This window comes from Nyctereutes procyonoides, unplaced genomic scaffold (genome assembly GCF_905146905.1).
Source record: "Nyctereutes procyonoides isolate TBG_1078 unplaced genomic scaffold, NYPRO_anot_genome, whole genome shotgun sequence".
In the NCBI taxonomy this organism is placed as follows: Eukaryota; Metazoa; Chordata; class Mammalia; order Carnivora; family Canidae; genus Nyctereutes; species Nyctereutes procyonoides.
In genome coordinates this window covers 5,801,358-5,828,777 of record NW_026575044.1, presented here as the reverse complement: position 1 = coordinate 5,828,777, position 27,420 = coordinate 5,801,358, and the positions used below count along the sequence as shown (strand labels likewise).

Genomic DNA, 27,420 nt, shown 5'->3' with positions numbered 1-27,420 from the left:
GGCAGGAAAAGGTACGGATACATTTGGCAAGATTTTTCTGTAAGGATTTCCTTCCTACCAGGGACAAAGTTTAGAGAGAGGGGAGATGTATGCATCCCAGTCTTTGGAAGTTCACTCAATTAAATAAGGGTCAAAGTTACTTATCAGGTGACATGTGCCTGATGCAGAAGGCTAGGGATTATCAGTGTTCCCATGCAAGAATGACAGCTAAAACCTGTCTCCATCCCCCCTCACCGACCCCTTGTACCTTACAAAGGACTTGCTTGAAATACAGGGACCCGGATGATTTAATACTTCAGTGAGCAGGATATTAAAAAGGATCCCTTGAGGCCTTAGGAGATGCCCTACAATACAACTGAAGAACTCCCCCAAGTCTAAAAGACAGGGCAGCACGGCCCATACAGGAGGAGGCACAGAGATTCTGAGAAACCAGTTCTGCAGGTAGTACTTTATTCTCCACTTCAAACTACTGAAGAGAAGGCAGTGTCTTGGGAGGTTGAGGAGAGCTCTAATTAGCACTTCCTTGGAATTTTCAGAGTAGTCAAGGGGCTGTGACTTTTCTCAGCTTCTTTCCACACAGTGGACACCAGAGAGGGAGACACTGTGGCCAGCCAATTCTCCACCACAGTCCACATTCAGAAATTGGTGGGATAAGGATGCATACATTTCCAGAGGGCCAGATGCTAGGCTCTGAGGGCCCCTACTGAAGAAGACTGCCTGCAGGGTCTGGGGGCCTTAAGTAAGGTCTTAGAGGAAGGTGCAAGCAGCCAGCTGATAAAAGCATTGCCCCTGTCAAGGAACTTGTGAGAGAAAGATCTCTGTGACCTCAGGTCTTCAAAAGAACCCACAAATCATCCTAGAAGACAGTACTTAAAATCTGCTATAATGAGAGGGTACCAACATTAGACGACAACTTTACCAATCAGGGACCATTTTTGCTTCAAATCCCAAAGGGGCCCAGAGTAGCATCTAAAGGTAGTAGATTTAGGGAATGGGAGCAGCTAAACTTGTTGTCCCCTCCACACCTAACATCTGAAGTTCTCCAGGCCTGAAGCTGGCTCTGTTTTGGAGGGTGGACAAATGAGTTTTCCATGAGTTTTGATGTTTCGATATTATAACGTTCAGGATGTTATATTAATTGAAAGTCACTAGTAAGGCCTTGGGACCTGATAAAATGCCATCCAAAGGCAGTTAAAGAACAGGTGCAGAGAAGACATTTGAAATCAGTAATGGGGTAGAGAGTAAAGTTACTTTCTGCTTATACATGCTGAGTCCACCCTGCTCAATAAACTGATTACATATGTTTTCCTACTCTGTTAGATGCAGGCACAATTTGCATATACTTCTTTATTGTGGTAAAAATATAAAACATAAAATATATGTAACATAAAAGTGTACAATTCCGTGGCATTAAGTACATTTACAATGTTATGCAACCATCACCGCTGACCATTTCCAGAACTTCTGCATCATCTCAAGTTGAAGCTCTGTGATCTTAACCACTAACTCCCAGTTCCTCCTATCTCAGCCTCTGGCAGCCATAATTCTGTCTCCATGAATTTGTCTATGCCAGGTACCTCACATAAGTTGAATCACACACTTGTCCTTTTGTGTTTGGCTTATTTCACTTAGCATAATGTTTTCCAGGTTTATACATGTCATAACATACTAGAATTTCATTCCTTTCTATGATTGAATATTCTGTTGTATGCCACATTTTATTCATCCATTTATCTGATGATGGGCATTTAAGTTATTTTCACGTTTTGGCTACTATAAGCATTGGTGTACAAATATCTATTCAAGTTCCTGCTTTCAATTCTTTGGGAGATCTATATCTATACACACATAAGTATGAGTGGAATCACTGGATCATATAATACTTCTACGTTTAACTTTTTGAGAAACTGTCATACTGTTTCCATAGTGGCTACACCACCATCTTGCATTCTCAGCAGCAGGAGCACACCAGGGTTATAATTTCTCCACATCCTTGCCAACACTTTTTTTTTTATTTTCCCTTTTTTTTTTTTTTTGGTTTAGAGTTTAGTTTTTGAGGATAGCCATCCTAGTCTGCATGAAGTGATATTTCATTGTGGCTTTGATTTGCATTTCCCTTATGACTGATGATGTTGAACCTCTTTTCATGTGCTTATCGGCCATTTGTATATCTTTGTAGAAATGTCTGTTTGTCTTTTGCCCGTTTTTTTAATTGGGTCCTTCGGGGTTTTTTGTTGTTACTGTTGAGTTGTAGGAGTTCTTTTTATATTACAGATACTAATCTTTTACAGAGCTATGATTTGTAATATTGTATGAGTTATTTCACTTTCATGACACTACTGTCCCTTGATGCACAAAAATTTTAAATTTTGTTGGGGTTCAATTTATTTATTTTTTCTTTTGTTATCTGTGCTTTTGGTGTCATATCCCAGAAATTATTGCCAAATCCAATGTAATGAAGACTCTTTTCCTGTATTTTTTTCTAAAAGTTCTATAGTTTCAGTGCTTAAATTTAGCTGTTGATCCTTTTTGAGTTAATTTTTCTATATGGTATAAGAGAAGGGTTCAACTTCATTTTTTTTTTTTCAGGTGGACATCCAGGTTTCCTAGCACCCTGTATTGGAAAGACTTTCCTTATCAAAAATCAATTGATCATGTGCATGAAGGCTTATATTTGACGATTCTGTTCTGTTGGACTATATGTCTGTCCTGATGCCAGTATTGCACTTTCTTTTTAAGTTGCAGTATTTTGCCATCATCTTATCATAATTCTGAAAAAATATAAAAAATATATATATACCATTATTAGCAATTTCAATTATATTTGTGGTAATAGTGCCTATTTCTCTCAAGTATAATAAATACCTTTAACAGTTAATAATTTTGTAAAAATGACTCTACCAGAATTCTTACACATTTGCCAAAAGCCTCTTACTCCTCTTTTCCCCCCCCTACTATTATTCCTCTCCCATCGCTGTTACTCTGGACTTTTCTCTGAGAGTAAAAGCCAAAGTCTTTTTATTAAAATGTCCATGGCCTTGCATGATCTGCCCAATCATGGCTCACCCACCTTTCTGCCCTCATTTCTTAATTCCCCTTCTGCTACCACCATATTGGTTTTCTTGTTTTTTCCCTAATATGCTAAGCACAGTCCCAACCCAGTACATGTTCTCTGTGCCTGCAGAACTCTGCATGGCTATCCATAACCACTTGTATAAAATAACCCTTTTCCCTCTCTCCCCCGTATCCTTTCTCTGCCTTATTTTTCTTGATGGCACAGCACTTGACACCCTGCATACATACTTATTTGATTATTGTCTGCTGTTCCAACACAACCAGAATGTAAGCTTTGTGAGGGCAGGGAGTTAGCACCGATGAAAGAAAGAAAGAAAAAAAAAAGGCAAGCAAGCAAACTTTGGAGACAATATACTGAGTTCTCCTTTATTCATTCAATGACTATTGAGAACTTACTGTAGACTGGGCAGGAAGTGTGATGAAAACACAGTAAAAAACATACAGAACTTGTTAAATGGTTGCATACATCTAAAAGAGAAAATCAAATGAATTTTTTAAAGGTCTGGATGGGTTAAATAGTCTCATAGATGACAAATCCAGACTGGAATCTTTAAAGACAAATCAAGGTTTTGAGGGCAGAACACACTGCCCTTCAGCTATTGCTCAATGTCCCAGGGTGGAGAGATCACCCGGCCCCATTTGATTCTCTATGTCCAGGGAATTTAGAATGCGGGTTCAGTGAAGCTAGTCATGCTCTGCTGGTCTTTTGAACAGAGGTGAAAGGGACAAACGTCCTTGTAAAGGACAATTCCTTTGCCCTTCCACACAGTGTTAGTCACCACTTCCCAGAGCTTCCTTCAGGTCTGGCTCGGGACTGTGGTCCTCCTTTGGGACCTTGTTAGGGGCTGGGCAGGGACAGCAGTGGGGCCCTTGCAGACTGATCACGTTCACAATCTATATTTGAATCGTACTATATTTTCATCACTACTGGGGAAAAGGCCTAGTGGAAAATGTGTGCTGTTCTAAATATAGCACCTACCTCTCTATACCTGCTAGATTTAGGTTGAAGCTTTGAGGGCACTGCCTGGGCAGCCACCGCCAGCGAAGGGCTTCGGCAGGCCGCAGTAAGAGGACAGATGTACCGCTACTTTGGAGCAGGACGGGAAGGTCAAGGTTGGCAGCCTCGGGTCGGCTGGGGCTCTCCTGTGTTACCTGTGTGAGCTGCGAGAGGCGCTGTGCGGGGCCGCGGACTGTTACAGCCTCCTGGGAAGCTGAGGAGCCCAGGATGGCAGGCCCTCACTCACCCTCTCCTTAGCACGTGTTAGTGCAGGCGCTCAAAAATGTCAATAAATGAGTGAATGCACAAAGTGAGTGAATGGGTGCACGGGCGTGATGCTTTCCCGCTGGGTGCAGGGAGATGGGGTGCGGGGAGCCACTGCGGTTGGTTCGCCTCCCGACTGACTTCTCTCCGCCGGCTCGACGCGGGTTCACGCGCGCGGACACACGCCCGGGCAGGGGTACAGGGCTCTGGAGAGTCTGGGGCCAGAGGAACGAGCAAAACCGTAGACGCGCCAGCGGGAGGGGCTGGAAAGCCCCCGGGGAGCGGCGGGAACGCGGCGCGCGGGGGAGGGGGCGGGGCTACAGGGGGCGCCCAGGGCGGAGGGGGAGGGCCTACGGGGGCGCTGGGGTGGGGGCAGCGGCGGGAACGCGGCGCGCGGGGGAGGGGGCGGGGCTACAGGGGCGCCCAGGGCGGAGGGGGAGGGCCTACGGGGGCGCTGGGGTGGGGGCAGCGGCGGGAACGCGGCGCGCGGGGGAGGGGGGCGGGGCTACAGGGGCGCCCGGGCGGAGGGGGCGGGGCTACGGGGACGCTGGGGTGGGGGCAGCGGCGGGAACGCGGCGCGCGGGGGAGGGGGGCGGGGCTACAGGGGCGCCCAGGGCGGAGGGGGGCGGGGCCACGGGGGCGCTGGGGTGGGGGCAGCGGCGGGAACGCGGCGCGCGGGGGTTGGAGGCGGGGCTACGGGGCGCGCGGGGCGGAAGGGGTGGGGGGGGGCGGGCCCGGGCGACGCGTCGCGGTCTCGGCGCGCACAATGGGCCGAGAGGGCTGCGGAGCCGGAGCCCCACCCAGTGCGGAGCGCGCCGCGGGCGTCGCGGGAGGCTGAGCGCCTCTTCCGCCGAGCGCGCGGGCGCCGGGCCATGTACTCGGGGAACCGCAGCGGCGGCCAGGGCCACTGGGAGGGCGGCGGGGCCGCGGGCGCCGAGGGACCGGGACCGGCGGGGACGCTGAGCCCCGCGCCGCTCTTCAGCCCCGGCACCTACGAGCGCCTGGCGCTGCTGCTCGGCTCCGTCGGGCTGCTGGGCGTCGGCAACAACCTGCTGGTGCTCGTCCTCTACTCTAAGTTCCAGCGGCTCCGCACCCCCACCCACCTCCTGCTGGTCAACCTCAGCCTCAGCGACCTGCTGGTGTCCCTCTTCGGGGTCACCTTTGCCTTCGTGTCCTGCCTGAGGAACGGCTGGGTCTGGGACACCGTGGGCTGCGTGTGGGACGGGTTTAGCAGCAGCCTCTTCGGTGAGTCGGGCCGGGAGGGGAAGCGCTCCCCGGAACCTTGGCGTGGCCTGCAGTGCCGCCCTCCGTGCGCGTGCCCCGCCGCCCGTCCCGCTGCGCTCCTGCTCCTCCGCGGGCGGCCTCCCCGGCCCGCCCTGCCCGCCCCTGCCCTCGTCCACCCCACGCTGCCTGGCCTGCCTCCTTCCGACTGCTGCCCCTGCCGTCGCCCCGGCGGCCTGGGCCCTGCCCCTGGGGCCACTCCTCTCCCCGCGGCCCCCCCTTGACCCGCAGCCCGGCTTCGGCCCAGGTCGTGCCCGTCGCCCTCCATCCGCTGTCCGGTTCATCTCATTTCTGTTTTCGTCCCCGAGTACAGCTCGACAGGGCACGAAACCGCGGCTTTACACTTTGATGAAAGAAACGAGGGGCTGTAGAGTCAACAGATTCAAGGAAAAGAGTGACTAACTCATGAAAGCTGGAGAGGGTGATGCGAAGAGATCTAACTCAGTACTGTTTGTTTTCCTAAAGTGAGAAGTAGAAATGTGGCAGAGTGGCAGTGTGTGATTTTGTTTTCTTTGATTTTGCTCATTTGAATGCTTTGAATGCTTCCTAGGAAGTGAAAGCGCTTCATTCAGGTCCCAAGAGTGCACATCGGCATGTGGCCTATAAGCTGTTTTTTACTATATTTTCCTCCTCAGTGGTTCCAGCACACCCGAAATCTAAGGTGAGATTACAGCAGAAAATCCCACCCTAGATGGTCAAATAATTAGCTGTGCAGCCAGGAGATTTCATTAAAGTAGAACTTGTTTGTTAATTGAAAATTTGTTTCAAAATAGTCCTGATCCTGTAGAAGGTTCAAGTCTCCCTGAGACTTGACATTTTGAAGGATGATCCACTCAATGTATCATTGAAAGTGTGATTTTTTTTTTTTCCCAAGCTTGGGAATTAGCTTTCTGTGCGTTGTTCCAGGAATTTAATTTGCACAAGATGTGAAATAGGGATGTGTATTTCTCAGGTCTTAAAGTTCCTTGAAAAAAACAATCCTGAAATGTAATGTTAATTTATTACTGGTTTTTTTTTTTTGAATTTATTTATTTATGATAGTCACAGAGAGAAAGAGAGAGAGGCAGAGACACAGGCAGAGGGAGAAGCAGGCCCCATGCACCGGGAGCCCGATGTGAGATTCGATGCCGGTTCGCCAGGACCGTGCCCTGGGCCAAAGGCAGGCGCCAAACCGCTGCGCCACCCAGGGATCCCTTTATTACTGTTTTTATCTTAGCACGTATTTGAGAACAAAATCTTTGTAGCATTATCGGAAGTTGTCTTACCAACCTCATATGTTGTGGCAAACCCAAATATGATGGTATTTGTTATAATTCATTCTTGGTATTTTGAAGGAAAGAAAAAATGTCATAGAAATCATGGTTTCCTTTATTTGATTGACTCAATGATTCTAATATTCTAATACTACTCCCCCCTCCACCCCCCAGTAAGCAATCTGAGAATTTTGTTTATACAAAGATTTGAAACTTGGGTGGGGTTTCTAAGTGTATGTAGGTGGTGATATAGACGGCTATGTGCTTATACTCTACATTAATTTAAAATACCTGTCAGGCAATTTTTAAGGCAGGGCTAAGTTTTAAATTACGGAGGGGGATTGAAGCTTAGACCTGAAGTGTCCTCAGTAATGCTCCCTGGGGTGGGCAACAAGTGTTTGATCACAGAAGTGAAAGTTGGTATTTCCAAGAAGTGCTTTTTCTGTGCTGGGCAGTTCTGTTTCTATTTGGACTCTCTGCCTGGGGGTTTAAAAACAAGGGTATGTTGACTTCTTTAATAGGACCAGCATTCACCCTCTTCCTCATCTTTGCCTCTGTGACCTCATTTGCTGCTGTGTCTCCTTCCATTGCTTCCTCCTCCTTCATTCCTCCCTGCTCAGTCCCATCCTAGTCCGAAGGGATTTTTCCAAGACTGCTAGAAATGCTCACCACACAGTGTTTTGCCTGACAATTGCTCTGTTTCTCTATTTCTCTGGGCATATGGTTACTGCTCTCAACCATGACTTTATCCCTGTTTTTAAATTAGAGGTGGAAACTCTGGGGTAAGAAATTCAAAAACTTTGTTTAAGCCCCGGGAAACAAGTCAGTCAGTAGTGGGATTATGAAGGAACTGAAAAGTGCTTAGCCAAGATTAAGAATCTCTTTGCCTGAAGTAAATTCCAAGGATTGTGCTTCCAGATAAGGGTTATAGTTGAAGAAAGGGAAGATGCTTCCCCTGTAGTTATCCCTGAACAAGAACTAGCCAACCGTGAAGTGTTGAAGGAGGATGAAATTTAAAAATTTCAAAGAGGCCGCTTGTTCCGGAGGTTCCTGGAGAGGCTGCCCATCAGGTGGGAAGCGCACTGGTCTGATGACATGAGAGTGGGTTCTACTCTATCACCTGGCTAACCTGCTGTGTGGATTTTCCCAGTCACTTAATCTCTCTTGCCATCAGTTTTGTTCAGTTTTGTTATCTCTTGTATGCAAGAGTGAGCTAAGTGTTAAGATTGTTCTGTCCTATGTGCTTAGTATTTTGAGGACTCGACATCTGTAGGTTAGAAGGTGCCTGGTTTTTGCACTTATGGTTTGTATCCTTTGCTCTATCTCCTAAGCCAAGAATAAACCCATGCTCCGGTTACATTTCTTTGTATACCTCCCTGGGTTCTGCCTTCCTCCGCACACCCTGCTTGAAGAAGGCAGGATAAGTAATGCAGACATACTTACATATGTGTATGGGGAGGCCAGGCAACTGCCTCATTCAGTGCTCAATTCCTGGTTTTTCAGGGAATGCTGAAAACAAGTAGAATCTCTGATATTCTTGAGGCTGAGGCTTTGACTAGACAGGACTTTTAAGATGGCCATTTCACTTAAGCTGACCAGTCAGTTTGTTCAGGGAGCCAGTCAATTTAATCCAACTTTCATTTGAATGGTTTGTTTTACAGATGTCCAGGCTAATTCATCATCTTACCCTAGACAGGCCCAGGTAGTACTGATCTAGATTTCAGCAAGTGTGATAATAGGGAAAATTAGAGTTCCAAGAACTCTCCCTCTTAACTGCACAATGACAGCTGATAGGCGCCATCTTCACTTGCTGTGTATAGTGCTTTAGCCTAAAGACTTTCAGGTGAGTATGCCTTTCAAGCCCCCCTCCCCTTTAGCTGTTGCACCTCTAGCCGCCCCTAGTGCCACACAAATGTTGTGTGTGTGGTATATGACCAGTATTATTGCCAGAAGTTAACAGGAGAGCCTTTCTACACTGCTACCTCCTATCCCTTCAAAAAACAGCAAAGAACGTGTTAATCTTAGCAGAGGATGTTGAGACAGGCCTTTATCTTGGGATACAGAGATTCAAGGTCATAGAGCCAGAGTCTGGCAAAATGCAAGTCACCCTATGTTCTCTTGGATTTTTTTTTTTCTCTTGGATTTTAGAAGTAGGTATTTTTTATGTTGAGATATTTTAACTTACAAAGGTAGGAATTTTCTGTTTTAACTTAAACCTAAAAAAAACACATGTGCATATGTACATTCATAGGAAGATTTGTTAAAAATGCCTATTTCCTTCAGTAGACCTGTTTGCACCTAAATATCTCAAAATGCCAGTTGTTTTAATGAATTAATCCTTTTGCAATAATCTGGCTGGTTAATTCAGTTGAAATGGTCTCATGATGCTACCACGAGATCCTAAGGGTGGTTGTGGCATGGAAATATCTTTCATTCAACTGTTCTAAAATCACCCACAGGCTAAATTGGCTGCAGAAATATTCCTCATCATGACAATGTGCACATAGTATGTATATGTAGTCTGTTTCCATAAACACGGTGGAACCACACATTTCTTACAGTCTAAGCTCACAGTTCTGTATAGTTCAAATATTTTATTAAAAGCAAAAGTTACAGAATTATATTATGGAAATCCTTTGCTTAATGGGACATCATGATGTCCCTTCCTCATTATTGCGTGTTTTTGAGGGTAAATCTCTTTTGTCCATTTTTGAGAAATTAGAAAATATGTAAGAAAGCATTTAATGACTTGCTTTCCTAGAGGCTTATGTCTTGATAACAAGTCAGACTCCAATGGAGTAATTGTAATTGCTGTTGCATGAAGTTATTTTTCTCTTAATATTGTTTACAACTGTATTCTTTCTTGAATTTTCTTCTTTCAGAGAAGAGTTCCAGTCACAAATGCATGTGTGATGCATTTTGACATTTACTGCTAAGATGAAATGCAGGAATGAAAACCACACATCCGTTTTAGTGTTCTCAGATGTGATTAGATATACCTTACCTATTTTTATGCTACTGACTTATAAGGAAAACAATATTAAGAAAGGGTAACTGTTAAACAGTTAGGACCTGCAACCTCAGGACTTCTGGGATGAACTGGAGTATCACAAGGAGAGATTTTATTACAGCATATTCACAGCTCCGCTGAGCCCTCAGCCTTGACTCACACACATTTCTTTTATCGACGGTTGTCACCAGACCCTTTATCTCCCAGAATGGCGGACAGTCTTCCCACAGAGTTCGATGTGGTCATAATAGGGACAGGTCTACCTGAATCCATCCTGGCAGCTGCATGTTCAAGAAGTGGTCAGAGGGTTCTTCATCTTGATTCAAGAAGTTACTATGGAGGAAACTGGGCAAGTTTCAGCTTTTCGGGATTGCTCTCCTGGTTAAAGGAGCATCAGCAAAACGGTGACAGTGCAGAAGAAAGCACTGCTTCATGGCAAGGCCTGGTGCATGAAACAGAAGAAGCCATTGCTCTTCGCAAGAAGGATGAAACCATTGAACACATAGAAGTTTTCTGTTATGCCAGTCAGGATATGGATGACAATATTGAAGAGATCAGTGCTCTGCAGAAAAATCCTTCCTCAGTAACATCTAAACCTCTGGATTCTGTGTGCTTGTCCGAAGAAACAAACTCATTACATGTTACTAGCTCTGAAACGCCTGCCAAAGACACTCCAAAAAGTGATGAAGAGATTTCACTAGAAGTAACTGATGTAGAGGACATCTTGGCAGAAGAAAAATATTGTGGAGATAAAACCTGTATAAACACAGCTTCAGGTGGAGATAAAGATGAAAACAAACCTATAGAGGAAGATAACACTGATCAACCAAAGAGAAATAGGATTACTTACTCCCAAATAGTTAAAGAAGGCAGGAGATTTAATATTGATTTGGTATCAAAGCTGCTGTATTCTCAAGGATTGCTAATCGATCTTTTAATCAAATCAAATGTTAGTCGTTATGCAGAATTTAAAAACGTCACTAGGATTCTTGCATTTCGTGAGGGAAAAGTAGAACAGGTGCCTTGTTCCAGAGCAGATGTCTTTAATAGCAAAGAACTCACTATGGTTGAAAAGAGGATACTGATGAAATTTCTTACATTTTGTTTAGACTATGAACAACATCCTGATCAATACCAAGCTTTTGTGCATTGCTCATTTTCAGATTACTTAAAAACTAAAAAATTAACCCCCAACCTCCAACATTTTGTGCTGCACTCAATTGCAATGACAGAGTCCTCTTGCACCACAATAGATGGCCTTAAAGCAACTAAAAACTTCCTTCGGTGTCTTGGACGGTTTGGCAACACTCCCTTTTTATTTCCCTTGTATGGCCAAGGAGAAATTCCCCAGTGTTTCTGCAGGATGTGTGCAGTTTTTGGTGGAATCTATTGTCTTCGCCATAAAGTTCAATGCCTTATAGTTGACAAAGAATCTGGAAGATGTAAAGCAATTATAGATCACTTAGATCAAAGAATAAATGCTAAATATTTTATTGTGGAGGATAGTTACCTTTCTGAGGAAACATGCTCAAATGTGCAATATAAGCAGATCTCCAGGGCAGTGCTCATTACAGATCAGTCTATACTCAAGAAGGCAGATTCAGATCAGCAAATTTCCATTTTGATAGTGCCTCCAATGGAATCAGGAACATGTGCTGTTCGTGTCACTGAATTATGTTCTTCAACCATGACATGCATGAAAGACACCTACCTGGTACACCTGACCTGTTCATCTTCTAAAACAGCAAGAGAAGACTTAGAGTCAGTAGTGAAGAAATTATTCACCCCATATACTGAAACAGAAATAGACAAGGAAGAACTCACAAAGCCAAGACTCTTGTGGGCTCTTTATTTTAATATGAGAGATTCCTCGGGAATCAGCAGAAGCTCATATAATGGCTTACCTTCCAATGTTTATGTCTGCTCTGGGCCTGACTGCGGACTGGGAAATGAGCACGCAGTCAAGCAAGCTGAAACACTTTTCCAGGAGATCTTTCCCAATGAAGACTTCTGCCCCCCACCTCCAAATCCAGAAGATATAATCTTTGATGGTGATGATAAGCAACCTGAGGCTCTTGGAACCAATAATAAAATCATGGCCAAACCAGACTCCTCTGAGGAAAATAAAAACCCAGAAAGCCCAGAGAACCACCTTCAAGACTAGAAAGGAGCAAACCGGAAATGCTCTTTTGGGCCTTCATCCTGACATCAGAATATTTTCATTTAAAGAACCATTTCCTATGTGATTAATAAGAATTGGTTATATGATGAATGCTATGCAGATGTTGTCTTTACTTCTATTTGAGACATTCAGTCACGGGATGTTGTTAATTTATCACCAACTGATTGATTGATGATTGGACAAGGTTAGCTCTATTTTAGTATTGAGTATATAAGTGTGGGTTCCAAATTAGCAACTGTGCATACTGGGAGGTAATACATGTCTGCTAATGATCTTCAGATTTATTAGTCTATAAAAACAATAATATCTAAGGAATAGTTTAGTTACTTTTGTAATTATTACAGTTGCTACCATGTCTGAATAAACACACAGAATAAATTATGTGGGTCTTTTGTATATAATACAAATGTACAGACATGGTGGTAGCAATAGCAACTTATGCAAGTGCCAACTGTTAAAAGATTAGCTTTGCATGATCCTTTATTTGTGAAGGTGTAGTGTTTACAACACATTGTGCAGTTCAGTTCCCCTACTTGACCCTTACAAGCAGCAGGGCAGTGACACCACCAGTCTTCTGTATTACAAAAAGTGTTGGACAGTTCATCTAGTCATTGAAGAGCTCATTCTTGGAAAGTTTGTCCCAAAGGAAATCTAAGGGTAAGGTTAGTTCTGGTTTAATACTTCAGAAAATTCCTGCAGAGCCTTGTGCTGGCACCTAAAAGAAAAGAACTTCCAACAACTAATTCAGATCAAGAGGAAAAAAAAAATTTATATATATATATATATATATATATATATATATATATTTCCCCAAGAAAAGGTACCTCAGGTTGGCTGTTTTGAAATTCCTAAGAAGAAATGGAGTGAGGCATTTCTAACCTGGGATACCAATGGCTTTTCAAAGCCATCCATAGATTTCCCAAGGTTTCTTAGTGTGAGTTATATCACCTTGTTGGTGCTACCACTTTAATTACAGCACTGACTACAAGGGATAGTAGTCAATCAAAGGAGGATTCAACCATGTCCCCTCCCTTTTGTCCCACCTCAAAACTAGTGAGGTAACTGCCTCTGTGATCACTTCTGCCTCTCAACTGTTATCTAGAGAACAAAACCCTTTTTTTCCAGAACCAGCAGAAGTCAAAACTATTGTACTCCAGTGGAGTTGTCAGAAGAGGTAAAATGCCCCCTTCAGTCTCCTGTTTTCTGTTCCTCAGAATGGTAATCCTATAGAAGGGAGCCCTCCAGAGCTAATTTTTGTTCTGGAAGAGAGCATTTACTATGTGCTAGGCACTTTTGCTTTCTAGTTACAGTTTCTCAACCACGCTTTGAGGCTGATAGTATTGAATACATTTTTAAAGAAGAGGTAAAGAGTAAAGATGAGTATTAATAATTGTCCAGGGTCTGATATGTAGAAGAGCCAACATTGGGATCCAAGTTTTGAAGTCCTTCCGCTAACATTAACTGTTAGAAGAATGCAGGTGCTGCTTATGAAAGTTCGTGCAGTGTTGCCAGTGAAGCAGAGTAGACAGACTCCAGTCTTTCAGCTTATTCTCAGATCAGGAAATGTGAAGATTAGGATTAATTAAAAATAAATACACTTTAGAGGTAAGGAGCTCACGGGAAGCAGAATTTGGCTAAATTTTAACAAACTAATGCTTTTTAATAACCTATCCTTTGATCTGAACAACATGTTCTAAAAATACACAGATGTTACTGGGCCAAAATAAGCTATGAATAGTCTTTTGTTGCTCTTCTATATGTGAGGAAAATGAAACAAAAATTTAAGTAATTTACAGCTTATTGAAAATAGAGAAATCATGACTTGGTATTAATATTTACACATTTTTTTAAATGGCAAAGTGGTTTTATTGGTTATATCCTAAGGTTTAAACCTATCAAAATAATTGCACCATCAATAAAACAAATGATATTTGAAATAGAATAGAATTTTTGTGCAGATTGTTATGTAATGTGTTTGAAATCATATCCAAAGGAATGCCACTAGGTGACATTAATAGGTAGATTTACTACACTTCTGCTTAACATTCCCACTGATATTTTATATAATTTGATAGAATTGTGGCAAATCAAGAAAATAGGCAAGGAAAGATAGATTTATCTTTTTAACTTAGGAAAAAAATGAGAGTCTTGCCCTTTAAATCCTAAAGTAACCTTTTTAAATATACTATGCTATGTAGGAAGCTTAAGACTAATAAACCAGTTGGAAAGAAATAATTATGTGATAACTACTGATGGAAAGACTAACTGGATGTCCGTATGAAAAAAAGAATTAGGCCCACTTTACATGTGATAAGACAATTCATTCTGTATGAATTAAAATGTTGATTTTAAAGGTAAAAATAAAAATACTACAATTCTCATCCCAGTATTACTAAAGGAGCTTTATGGCAGTGAAAAATATTGGCAAGGAAGGTGAAATCAACTAGAGAAAAATGAAAATTGGACACTAAATAGGAAAAAGATAAAAAAAAGAAGAGATTGGATTTTAAAAAGCTACTTGCATTCTACATGGACAAAGTGCTTAATATTTTTTTTAAAAGGAGATGCAAAACCATAAAGTTTCTACTCTTTATGAAGCAAATTTAAGAAAGGATAGAGTACACATGAGAAGATACAAATAAAAGTCAATTCCTGAAATGATATTCAGGTTTCCTCGTATTAAAAATACAAATTGTAACAACTTTGACTTAGTTTATGCTATTAACATTTTAAAGCTCATGTGTCTCTACCAGTAGCAATATTATTTTAGTAATTTTTAAAAGAACTATTTAGATGAATATAACAGGAGCTTTGTAACCAGTTTATTTTTTTGCTAGATGAAGTCATTTTGAACAGCATACACCCAGGAAAATATTTAGAAGAGAAAATAAGCTACATGAACAAAGATACTTTTAGCAATTCCATTCATACGGGTTTTAAAAAAGTCTAGTAATTGGGAAATGGATAAGTAAATTATGATGTATTGGTATTGCTGTTTAGACTGTTACGTAGTCATTAAATGATATTGATATATGTGAAATTGTATGAAAAATGTTAAATGAGATTAAAAAATGTTAAAACATTTTATGTACTGATTATATTTGTGTAAAAATTTAGGTGTCTACATTGAAAAGAATCAGAAGAAAACATGTAATTAATTAGAGTTTAACAATAAGGGGTTCTTTTTTTCTGTAAAATTTGATGTGTATAATACAAATAAAAGAATAATTGGCAAAGTGATTACTTGAATTGGTGAGAAAGTTACTTTTTTGGAAACAAGATTCTTCAAATTAAAAAATAGTATTTTAGAAAATTTAATTTCAAAAGGTAATCTCCAAAAATGTGGACAGAAAATTTCACAACTTTTGATGGAAAGGACTTCTTGGCTAAGATGGATTTTATATCTTGTATCTTTTCTCAGTTGCCCAGCATTAAGAAATAAGGTAGATTGTGACAGCCACTTTAAAAAAAAAAAAAAAAAAGGAAAACCCAGAATCAGTGGTGGAAATAATAGAAATAATATTAAGGCATCCTAGGGCATCAGTATGAAAATACTACATAACTAAGTAAAAAGTATGGCCCCAAACCCAGGAATACAGTCATCATTTGGGAGTCTTGGAGGCCAAGGAAATGATGGATTTGGATTCATAGACATAGCCAAGCCTCTGAGGAGTGTTCTCAGGGAGACCAGCTAAGGACAGATCTCAGGTCTGAGGAGACCTTTCTTCCTGTCAGCCTGACAGGTCTGAAGCAAGGTGACTGAATTCAAATATCAGTTGAAGATCAACTGTGAGTTATGAATTGACATTCTAAGAATTCAAAAGAGAGAAAACGAATAAGTTCTGTACCTGAGAACCATTCTGTTGGAGAACGAACATGCCTTTTTACCTTAATGAGAATATAAGATGTTTTCCATCCCTTATACTCCCTACTATAACTACCACCATACCCTCCCCCCAAAAGAAAAAGAAACAAGAAATCTGATTTGAGATGCACAGCCTTCCTTTCAAGGGTGTCCAAGGCTTGTACTGCAGTCAGAAACAAGTAGCGTAAGAGTTAAAAGGTCAGTACCTTCTGGAGTCTATTTCAGCTGCCATTCAGTTAATTAAGTTTCTCACATTAATCAGAGGGGTTTTTTGTGTTGCTTGGGGGAAAACATGAAGAGAAGGTACAAGAGATTGGATCCCAGGGACCCAGGGCACTGAGAGCTCAGGGTGTCAGTAGTGTAAATAAACCAAAACGAAACAGAAGGTAAAGTTCCAAGGCCAAGAAATTCTGATTAGGATGAGTTTTACTTCCTTCCTCGGAAGATTCTTAAATTTTTACGTCAGTTTTACCTTCATGATAAAGAGGCATTGTGTCTAGTATAGTTCTTACTCTCTTAATCTAATGTATTCACATTTCAACAGCAGGGGACACAGTACGGCCAGCTCTCTGTAAGGTATGAACAAAGACCCTGACTGAGCTGAGAGAATTGGACTCTAACATGCATGTTATGAGAGCAGTTGTGCCACAGCACTGGTAGGAACAATGCCTTTTCTCTTGACAACCACATTTCCTTTCATGAACCTCAGGACCACTATGTCAGGTAAGAAGGGGCAGGTATTTATGCCCATTTTTGAGGTAAGACTTGAAGGAATTGAGTGAGTGACCTGGACCACCACCCCTAGCAAGTATGGAAATCCACTGATGAGGATTGCAGTGTAACTGCCAGGTTGCCTCCGTGTCAGCAGAGCTGTGTGTTGCATGTATGAGTGTGTCACACAGAAACCACTACTTTTTAATAAAAGTGGCTCCTAGAATTTTAGAGTACATGTATTTTTCAACAAATAGCAAAACTCTTCCTATAAATTAAGATTTGTGTGATTAAAGTGGGTTCAATGGCTTGGGAGAGGGCAAAGGGAGTTGATTATTTGAGGTCATGCCCAAAATCAAAGCAGACTATGTCATTATCCAGCATTTATTTCAAGAGCTTCATTTCTTTATAGGCAGTGTCTACTGGTTCCTGCTGTTGTCCTATGATTCTGACGTTTTCCTCTTGCTAAATAGGTATTTAGCCCTGACACAGTCTGAACACCTAATATGAATAAAGGTGCGTACATCATCAGAGGAAACCATGAGCAGCTTCAGAATTGCAGGGTTGACAAAGTATGATAGGAAGATAAAATTACCTGTTTGTAGTTCAGTTGGGAGATAATCTTTAGGCACATTCTAATTTTAAAGAAATAGGAATCTTTGGGCACATTACTGCCAGTTCTTTTTATTACTTAGCATATGATTAAAGCCCTGGAGTACCCCATTGTCTGAGACTTATTTGTTCCTTTATTTATTCATTCCTTATACTTCAAAATAACAAATATTACTAATGCAGTATGGGGAAGTATTTTTTTTTGCAACATTATAAGTTAATTTCATCATTATATGTAACTTTAAAGTTTTTATCCCAATTTCAGCATCTCTATTACCATTATAAAGAGAATCTGGGACAGGGGGATATCCTGCTAAGGAAGACCAGGGAATCTTGTCTTTAGGCAATTAATTTAACTTAATTTCCCAAAATGACTTCAGTGAAGTACTACAAGAAATGAGCTGTATGTTTGTCCATTCTTTTCTTTATAATGGCCTCTGTTGAAACATATAAACCAGGTGTTTCTTAAACAGGAAAAGCAACAGGTGTGAACTACACTAGAAGTCATTTGTCATGAGATTATAATCTCCTTTAAAACAGTCTAAGTGTGCTGTAACTCTACATGCTCTACAGATTTGCTGGTTGAAAGGCCAGCTGGCACCTTAGCTTTAGGATGTCCCCCAGTTGCTGTGCTACATCTTTCCATATCACCCCTTTACCTTCATCACCCCATTCCACACAGAGGGCCAGTGGGGCCAATATATGTCAGAACCACGGTCCCGGGTTCTTTTTAAATACTTAAAAATAGGGAACATTTAAATAATCTGTAAAATGTTCCACCTAATACTTTTACTAATTTTTTCCCATCAAAGCAGTCATTCTCAAACCAGGGTGATTTTTCCCTTTGGGAAAATTTTGACAATGTCTGGAGACATTTTTGGTTGTGAAAAGTACAAAACTAGCAAGGGGTGCCAATAGCATCTAGTGTGTGGAGGGCAGGGATGCTGCTGAACATCCTACAATGCACAAGACAGCACCCCTCAAGAAAGAATTATCCAGCCCCAAATGTCAATAGTGCTAAGGTTGAGAAACTTGTCATTAAAGTTTTGAATATTTATAATGAATCTGTTTTTCTTTCTTTTACCTTTTTTCTCAACATCTGAGTATACATGCTTCTTCAACAGGGTCATTGTTGGTAGGAACTACTGTCTTGGCTGCTCCCCTACATGCTGCCTCCCTCAATTATCAACAGTGACTTCCTTCTGAAGCTTTATGATAACTCAAACTCCAAAATAAAATTCAGAGAATTAGGCAATGTATCTCGTCCTGCCCCAATTGTCAGTATAGATTAGATATTTCGTGGGTTTTAAAAAAAATTCATTACATCCAGAAATAGAATACTGCAAAGCATTTCTAGAAGTGAGAGGATGACGTCTTGTTTATTTTAGTGTTTTTTGTTAATACTTCCTTGTTATCTTTTTAGATGATATCTTTATATATATTGCAAAAATCTAGCTCAAAATCCATGTAAACATATTTTAATATACATTTCTTTTGGAGGGGTACCTTTCTCTTGACAGGTTATAGGCAGATTAATCAAATTACATGTATATATTAATACCCTGTGAGTTTCAGAGAATCCAATCCAAGACTAAATAAACTACCCATAATTGAGTTGTACCCACAATCATACTCACTAATGGTTCACCAAGCAATGAGACAATGTAGCAGCTGGACATTTTATAAACAGAGGTTGTCTATAGATGATACCTAAATTACAATGGGATGGGTCAGTATTCTTAATGCAGGGAAGAACTTTATGTAAATTGCACTGTAGAGAGAAACAGAGGGTTCAGTACAATGTAGCATGTCTTGAACAATGTCCCCCGGTTGCTGTGCTAGACTCTGGGAATGCAGACTTAATAAGTGTAGCTAGCACTCCCCTCATGCCAAGCACTGTTCTAAGTGTTTGCTGTATTTATCTTACTTAATCCTCATATTAGCCCAGTTGGGTAGGTTCTCTTATTATCCTCGTATTGCAGATGGGAAAACATACTGCGAAGACAAAAAACCACACAGCTGGTAAGTGACAGAGCTGGGCCTCAGTTCCAGGAAGTCCGACTCCAGAACCACATGCTGCGACAGGGATGTGACGTGGGGTCTTCAGAGAGGGCTCAGAGCAAGTCCAGGTACAAGTAACTGCTCCTGTGCCAGGAACTGTTTTAATTTCTTTATGTGTATTATCTCATTTTTAAGATAGGTATTGATGAGGCAGGTATTGATGTTCCACATGTAGATGAGAAATCAAAGATATAGAACTGATAAGTAGTGGAACTCCCACTTCATTGGGGCTGACATTGGTGCACATTAAGCACTCCATTAATTAGGCCATGATCATTTTTGTGATATAGACCAACTTCAGTGGATGCACAGAGTATTTTGTCTTACTAGGGAAATCTAGGAAGCCTTCATGAAAGAAAAAGCTGGGGCTCTTAAGGTTGAGTAGGATGTCTATGGGCCAAAATGGAAAACATTCTACATAGAAGAGCAGAAACAGGCATGGGGGCACTGAGGTTGTTTGCATGGCTAGGGCAGTGACCTGGTGTGGAGAGCTGGGGCACAGGGGTAGGACCCAGCACATCAGCCATGTTGAACCATACTCATTATCATAGTCTTAAATACCAGGAGACTTGGATTAAGTGGATAAAAAGGAGCTGTTGAAGTTTTTCTAGGTAAGGCATGTGTTTAAAAGCATACATGTTGGCCATGTGAAGGGAAGCTGGGAAGGTGCAAAGATGCTGCAGATGGCTGGGAAGGAGGAAGAAATGGTATAGCCTGGGCAGAGCAAGGTTGTAAGAATGCAACAGGCAGAGAAAAATGTGGACATAGAAATGTAGGACCTGGAAAATGAATGCTATGGATAAGTAGTAAAAGGAGCTGAAAATGGCTAAAATTTCAGCATTAGTACTTGAATGAGTGGAACACATTTAACCAAAATTGGGAGTAGGTTTTAAGGAAAAGCAAACAGGTTTGGTTGGTTGTGCAAGGTGATCAGGAGGCAGGAGGTAGTTCTGGAAGGTCTTAGAGGATTTTTCATGCAAGGGAGGTTTTTTTTTTTTAAATTTTTTTATTGGAGTTCAATTTGCCAACATATAGCATAACACCCAGTGCTCATCCCATCAAGTGCCCCCCTCAGTGCCCATCACCCAGTCACCCCAACCCCCTGCCCACCTCCCCTTCCACTACCCCTTGTTCATTTCTCAGGTGTTTCTCATGTTTTGTCACCCTCACTGATATTTTCACTCATTTTCTCTCCTTTCCCTTTATTCCCTTTCACTAATTTTTATATTCCCCAAATGAATGAGACCATATAATGTTTGTCCTTTTCCGATTGACTTATTTCACTCAGCGTAATACCCTCCAGGTCCACCCACATCGAAGCAAATGGTGGGTATTTGTCATTTCTAATGGCTGAGTAAAATTCCATTGTATACATAGACCACATCTTTATCCATTCATCCTCCGATGGACACTGAGGCTCCTTCCACAATTTGACTATTGTGGACATTAATGCAAGGGAATTTTGACTTTGTCCTACTGGCATAGCATTTCTTGTCATTAAACAAGAAAATGGGCTACATCTGAGTATATATAGAGGGGGAATCCAAGAGTGGCAAAAATGTAGAAAGGAGACCAGACAGACAGCTATTGAAAGATTTGAGCAAGAGATGTTGAGTCTGAACTGGGGTCCTAGCAGGTAGGATAGAGGACAGAGTTGAGAACGACTAGACACATTAAATCATGACTCAGTGATTGATTGGATTGATTCTCAACTGTCTTCTGATTTCTCTTGCTTTCTTGCAGCACTATTGGATTTGAGAAGGAGCTGGTAGATAGGGACATGTTGGGAATGCAAATATGGCGCTCTGCTGGGTTTGATGTAGTAACTCCTGCCCCTGGGTTAGTCCCAGACTGGGAAGATTCCTTTTCTAGAATTCCTGGGTATACATGGGCTTGTTAAGCCTCAAGGATGTGTCAGAGACTGCCAGTACATTGATTACTGGAGAGTCCGTCTAAGAATTAGGCCACATAGGAGCAACCAAGCGAATGATGGAAGGAGAGAGACAGCACTTTGATTAATTATTTCAGGTCCCTAGTTTACATGGCTTGTGCTATATTTCTATTGGACAACATGCCTGCAGCCAGTGCCACTGTAGGCTTCTCAGTTACATGAAATAATCCAGTTTCTTTTTCCCTAAAGGAAGGAAAAAAAAAAAAAAAGGTGACATAGAAGTAGGAAAAGAGGTATGAGAGGGGTTCTAGAAGCCAAAGGGAGTTTCAAAAAGATCCTGGTCTAAAGTGTAGGTATTACAAAGGGGTTGGGTAAGTGAATGTTTTAGCAATTGATTGATTTATTGGTTGATAAAATTCTAGAACAATAGTTTTAAACTAGACTATGAATCAAATGAAAATGTCTTTAAAATACAGATTACCAGGCACCACTCTTGCTTTCTGGGTTAATGAGTATATAGGGGGCAACTATAATTGATTGCTGGGTGGGTGGTGGGTTGTCATGCATTGTGACATAAGTAAGTGGGAATAAAACAAGTATCTGATGATACAGTAGGGGAGATTTAATATATCTTCTGGTGTATGTTTTGGCAAGTTGTATTACAAACATTAAAATTTTGTGCACCTTCTTAACCAACAATTATATTGCCAAGAATTTATCCTAAGGAGGTAATCATAGATGTAGGGAAATTTATACCTAATGGATTATAATGTCCATGGCTAATGCTTATTAAGTGTGTACCACATGCTAGTTACTGTTAGAAGTGCTTCATGTGTATTAGCTCTTAAACTTTTTCCCAACTCTGGATACTACTATTGCCCCATTATTCAGTTAAAAAGAGTAAAGCACCAAGAGATTCATTTGTTCAAGGTTTCATAAAAAGTGGAGGATTCAGAGCCTGAACCCAGCACCCTTGATGGTTATGTCATACCATCTCTCCTCACAGCCTTGTTAGAAAAGTCAAAATCTGAAAGTAATCCAAAGATCTGTAGTGTGACATCTTAGAGCACTGTTGATTCTGAAATCAACACAACAGCAAGCAAATCATCCAGGAATCAGACTCTGAAAGCAATCTTTACCTCCTCTTGACCCCATTGATGATCACAACAAATCCCATCATACCTCACATCCCTAGTGAGGTCAGCTGGTGCCGAAAGGGAAAGCCTCTTCAGCCCACGATGACTCACATCTTTATGGCTCAATGCATTTCTTGATCTGATCCAATCCTGAGCTTCTGCCATGTGTGCTCAACCTCCCCTCATAAGCAGCAAACTCTTCTGTATCTTCAGCATCTTCTCTGAACATTTTTCTTCACTTCCTTAGTTTCCTTTAACCCTGGAAGCCCCCATGGGCCCAGATTTCCCACCACCGAGCAGAGCTGGGTTTTTTCCCCTAATACTTTATTATAACGTTAACATTTGTTAGGTGGAGTATGGGTGCTGGATGGTAAATCGGGGTTCAGCAACAGATCCCAGGAGAAACTGAGATAGTTATTACTCACAGTCCTGGAAGAGGTACATGGTACACCTTGAGAGGAGTCTCACTAGGAGTCAAGGCAGGATACAGGCAGACAGGCAAGACCCAGAGTGCATGCTTTTGTTAGGGTCCATAGGTAGAATGCTTCAAGGCTCCTGGGCCAAGGGAAAGTTGGTCAGTCCAACCAAAAGGAATGAGGTTTTAGTATGCTACGTGGAGATCTTGTCTGAGGGGTACACAAGGCTTGATTATAAGGGCTGTTGGGAAAAGCCCAATGGGGAACATAACATTTGCTTGTGACTGCAGGATACCCTGTAAGGCTTGCCTTTGCATGAGGGGCTAGTATGAAAGGCCCTGCAGGCTGTTTGGCCAAACAGAGTGGATGCTGCGACTGCAACAGTATGGTGTAGCTTAGCTAAACTTGACGACCCCAGAGACCCCAGGGCCAGGTAGTTGAAAAGGTGACCCAGTAAATATCACTGTGCCTTCCAAAGTATTACTCCCTCATTTCCCCCATCAACGCCTGCCTGCCCTCAGTGAGTTGGCCAAATTGGACTCAGGCTGTGACAGAGATGTGCAGGGAACCTTCTCTCTCCCTCCTGGGTCATCCTCACCAGTTTATGGTCTAGCTGCCACCCCCAGCTGTGCCTTGACCTGGGACCACCCTATTCTGCTCTTGGTTTAAAGAACCCGTTTTATGAATGCCTACTCCTTGCTACCTCTATATCATCCATGAGTTTTACTCATTTCGTAAACTATTTAAAGGTTGTTAAATACAGAAAAGTGCAAAGAATGTCACAGAAGTACCCATGTACCTGTCACCCACAGTGAACATACATGAACTTTCCTATATTCATTTTTATTTTCAAAGAATTGAAAATTGAAGATAAAACTTATATCTATGCATATCTCTCTCCATTCCATCTCCTTGCTCCGGGAGATCACTGCAGACATGAATGTAACATGAAACCAAGCAATGTTTCAGTTTCTTTGCTCGAGATTTATTACCCATTTCCCCTTTCGGTGGACGTTAGTTATTTCCTGTTTTTCACTGTAATAAACAGTGACTCAAAGTATATCCTAGTATACATCTCTTTCTACTCAACATACAAGAGTTTCTCTAGGTCCATGCTGTCTGACACGATAACCGCTACTTCTATGCCTCTTGAGCCCGTGAAACGTAGGTAGTCTACATTGAGATATATAGTGTAAGAAACTCCCTGGCTTTTGAAGCTTTAGTATGAAAAAAAATACAAAATATTTCATGAATAAGTTTACATTGATTACAAATTGAAGTATTTTAAATATGTTGGATGAAATAAAATGTCATTAAAATTAATTTTATCTGTTTTTAAAATGTGTCCACTAAAAAAACGTGAATAATATATGGCTCATATACTTCTATTGAGCAGGATCACTCTAGGGTATATAAGTAAATCTGGCATCAGTGGACATGGTTTATGCTGGGTAAATTTTCAAAGTTTTTTTTCATTATGTTTCAGTCCCAGCCCTTTATATAAAGCACCCCTCCCACACACTCTCCCGAGGTTCTTGGTAATCTTTCCTCTCCCTGAGCTCCTATGGCACTTAAGTCTGAATGTCTCATTTGGAATGTCAAATACACAATTTTATATTTTGGTTTGTCTTTTCAGGCTCCTTTTTCCCCTTTACATCAGGGGCCATATCTGATGACTTTGCTTCCCCAGCAATAAGCTCAGGACCCCACAGGTTAAGAGCCACTTAAATATTTCAGGAAGGTTTAGATGCTGCTGGTATGGGACCTGTCTGCTTTTAAGCTGTGACTCGTCCTGAAATAATTTTATCTTATTCACCTAGAATATGCCTCCAGTTTCTTGTGCATCCAGGCTTCACTCTGCTCCTCCCTAATATGGGTAAATTGCCTGGGAAGTAACATGAGTCTTCTCTCTGCTTCCCTTTCTGTGAAGTAACTACTGCCCATGTCTTTCCAATAAACTTCTCGCTTCTAATCGGTTCTGGAGTCTTGGTAACTGGTGAGGCCAGGACCAGCTTCACATGTACAAGGTCATTTAATTTAGTCAGATTTATAAAAGCTGCTTGTCAAATGACATCGCCTTCAGCCATTCTCCACCAGACTGTACCTGGTTCTAGGAAACATGGCATCATGACAGCTTCCTGGGACATAGGAAGCAGCAGATCTGCAAAATACAAGGGCAGAGAGGAATTAAGCTAGAGGTGAGTAAACTGATGAAAACTCGAGCTGTCCATACAACATAGACAAGCCCCTTCCTCAGAGCTGGAGCTTTGCATGTCCCTGCAGAGTATCATTTGGTGAAATGAAGTAGTGGTTTGTGTTCCTCCACTGGTGTTGGTTCTGGAGGAAAACCTGAGAAATGAGTAAATAGCCACAGAAAGATTATATTAAAGTTGATTTGATTTTTATCTAGACCTACCAGTTGGTCAGAATTGTCTGGGTAGTCTCTTAAACATACAGATTCTCGGGTTCCATCCCAAGCCTACTAAAGCAGAATCTTCAAGGGCAGGGCCTTGGAATCCACATTTCAACAATTTTCCCAGAAGATTCATTTGTAGCTATTTCAAGAGCTGACATTTGGAGTCACTATTCCCACCCTGGGAGACAGACTCACTGCTCAGATATAGAAGGTTTAAATTAAACATCAAGGGAGAATCCATATGAAGCCCAAGGGGACAATGTGGGATAGAAGCTGGGAGCAGTAGCTTATGAATGGGTCTGGAAATCAGCCCGGGGAGCACCTGCTTTAGCGTCCTGGCCTTAAGCAGAATGCTTCCGATCTGTAAAGCTTCCCTACCCCACCTCCAATCTTTCTTTAGACTTTTTCCATTTGACACTCTCAGCCCAGGATGACTAAGACTTTCAAGAAAATGATTTTTCCTTGCCTATCTAAACTGCTCAACAGTAGTCACCGAGCTGGGTTTTACTTTACATGCCCACCTCCCAAATGTGCCTTTTAAACCTCCAGCATTTTGTCCCATCATCACACTGCCCAGGACACAACTATATTGGTCCCTAACACATTCTGGAAGCTTATTATCTTTTTTACTCATTCTCCTTTCATGGTCCTGAGGTGTATAATACCACAGTTTTTTGTGATTAGTTACTTACACACACACTTAAAGCTGAGAATATTCTATTCATTCTTGAAAGAAAAGTGACATTGGTCCTTGGTTGTATCTCAATACTTTTAGCTTTAAAATGGAGTGTTACCACCTGCTATAAAACCTTAACTCTGAGCTCCTTTGAGAGTTTTGTAAATTATAAATAACTAAACTAAGATTTAATTCTGTACCTCTCAGATTTCCTCATATTTTTAATTTGCTCTTCTGAGCTATCTCAGATTTTCATCTCTTGGTGCCAGGTTAATAATCCAGAGAGTACTTAGAAACCAGGATCTTCATTGCAGGCAAGGGGTCACATGGCTATTCCACAATTTATTCATGTGTTGAATTTTTCCATAGAATTAATAAGACTTCATGCTTCCTTATTGATCACAACTAACCCACTTAGTCAAATCTTTCTGAGGAAAATCCAAACAGAACTCTGGACTCACACCCTAACCAAATGAAGACATGAGCTGTTCCTGTCTCACAGGTCTGTGAAGAACTGATGATAAACGTACACAGGGCAGTACTTTGGAAATTATAAAACACCATCTGAAATAGGTGTTATAATTTGTTATTGTCATTGGAGAACAAGAGATGACAAATCTAACAGGAATACTATTTGACTTTATGTCATCCATAAAAATGAGTATAGGAACTTTTTAATAATCAAATTACCATGTGGTGACTTTTAAAAGTATTTTGAGATGAGGGGAATCCCTTAGGAAAAATATCAAGAAGCTCATCTTGTTTTATGGGCTTCTGACCCTATGTTGTATTTTCCTTTAGAAACATTTTCCCTTTCTTTGAAATCTGACTGTGACTATTTCCAAGCATCATTTCATGTTAGTGTTTGTTTAATTACAGGGATAGCCATGTTTACTTCAGGGTTTTTATTCCTGATTTGAGAAGAAATATGGTCACATAGACGTAACTTTTATCATCAACAGACATATAGTAATCTCTTGTTAACTATTGCAGAGGCCAGGGAGGGTATCAAGATACAAAAGACATGGTCCCTATTTCTCAGGCATTTATAATTTAACTGAAAAAATAAGACATAGAATTGTCTGAATTGGCTGAATACATAGAATTGTGATGAAAAGAAAAAAAAAGAATTGTGATGAAAATACAGGTAGTAAATAGCAGCTATGAAGGTATGGTCTGTGCTGTGCATGAGCAGAGTGTGGTGCACACTAAGGAAGTTAGAAATGGTGAAAGAGGAGGTGGACTAGGGAGTGGAAGTCATATGCAGAATTCTTTGAATGCCAGTACACTGTCAGCCATAACTTCCCCCAAAACGGCTTATTGCTCCATCCTGTGGGACATCTTCAGAGAGGCCATATGAAACTAGTGCATCTTGAAATGACCCATGGAATGGTTAGGGGGTGCAAACAATTTAACTACTGGACCCTTCCTGTCTCTTGACTCGTATGGTGCCAGTCTGCTCTGTGAGGTGTTAACACATCTGAGTTGGGTCAGCTGAGTCAGAGCAGCAGCTGGAGAAGCTAGAGCCTCTACATGCATCCAGTCCAGTGAGGGCAAAGGAGTAGGTTGGTATT

The 27,420-nt window shown here is 41.4% G+C and overlaps 2 protein-coding genes across 4 annotated transcripts in view; both read left to right on the top strand.

Moving 5' to 3' along the window:
- The first annotated feature begins 5,086 nt into the window (after positions 1-5,086).
- OPN3 (opsin 3) overlaps positions 5,087-27,420 on the top strand; it is a 47,943-nt gene continuing 25,609 nt past the window's right edge. For 2 of the 3 annotated variants that reach the window (XM_055323570.1, XM_055323569.1), the window contains exon 1: positions 5,087-5,581. In XM_055323570.1, coding sequence (XP_055179545.1) covers positions 5,209-5,581 — 373 coding nt within the window. In that variant the 5' untranslated portion in view covers positions 5,087-5,208. Of the gene's footprint in view, positions 5,582-9,752; positions 9,888-27,420 lie in introns of those variants that run through there. The other variant, XM_055323571.1, reaches the window with a different exon arrangement.
- Positions 10,089-15,302, top strand: CHML (CHM like Rab escort protein). Its single transcript, XM_055323567.1, has one exon. The coding sequence runs from the start codon at positions 10,089-10,091 to the stop codon at positions 12,042-12,044; it is 1,956 nt and encodes a 651-aa protein (XP_055179542.1). The 3' UTR covers positions 12,045-15,302.

Bases quoted from the DNA above. Each gene is read 5' to 3' on its own strand.
- CHML (XM_055323567.1), top strand. From the start codon at position 10,089: ATGGCGGACAGTCTTCCCACAGAGTTCGATGTGGTCATAATAGGGACA.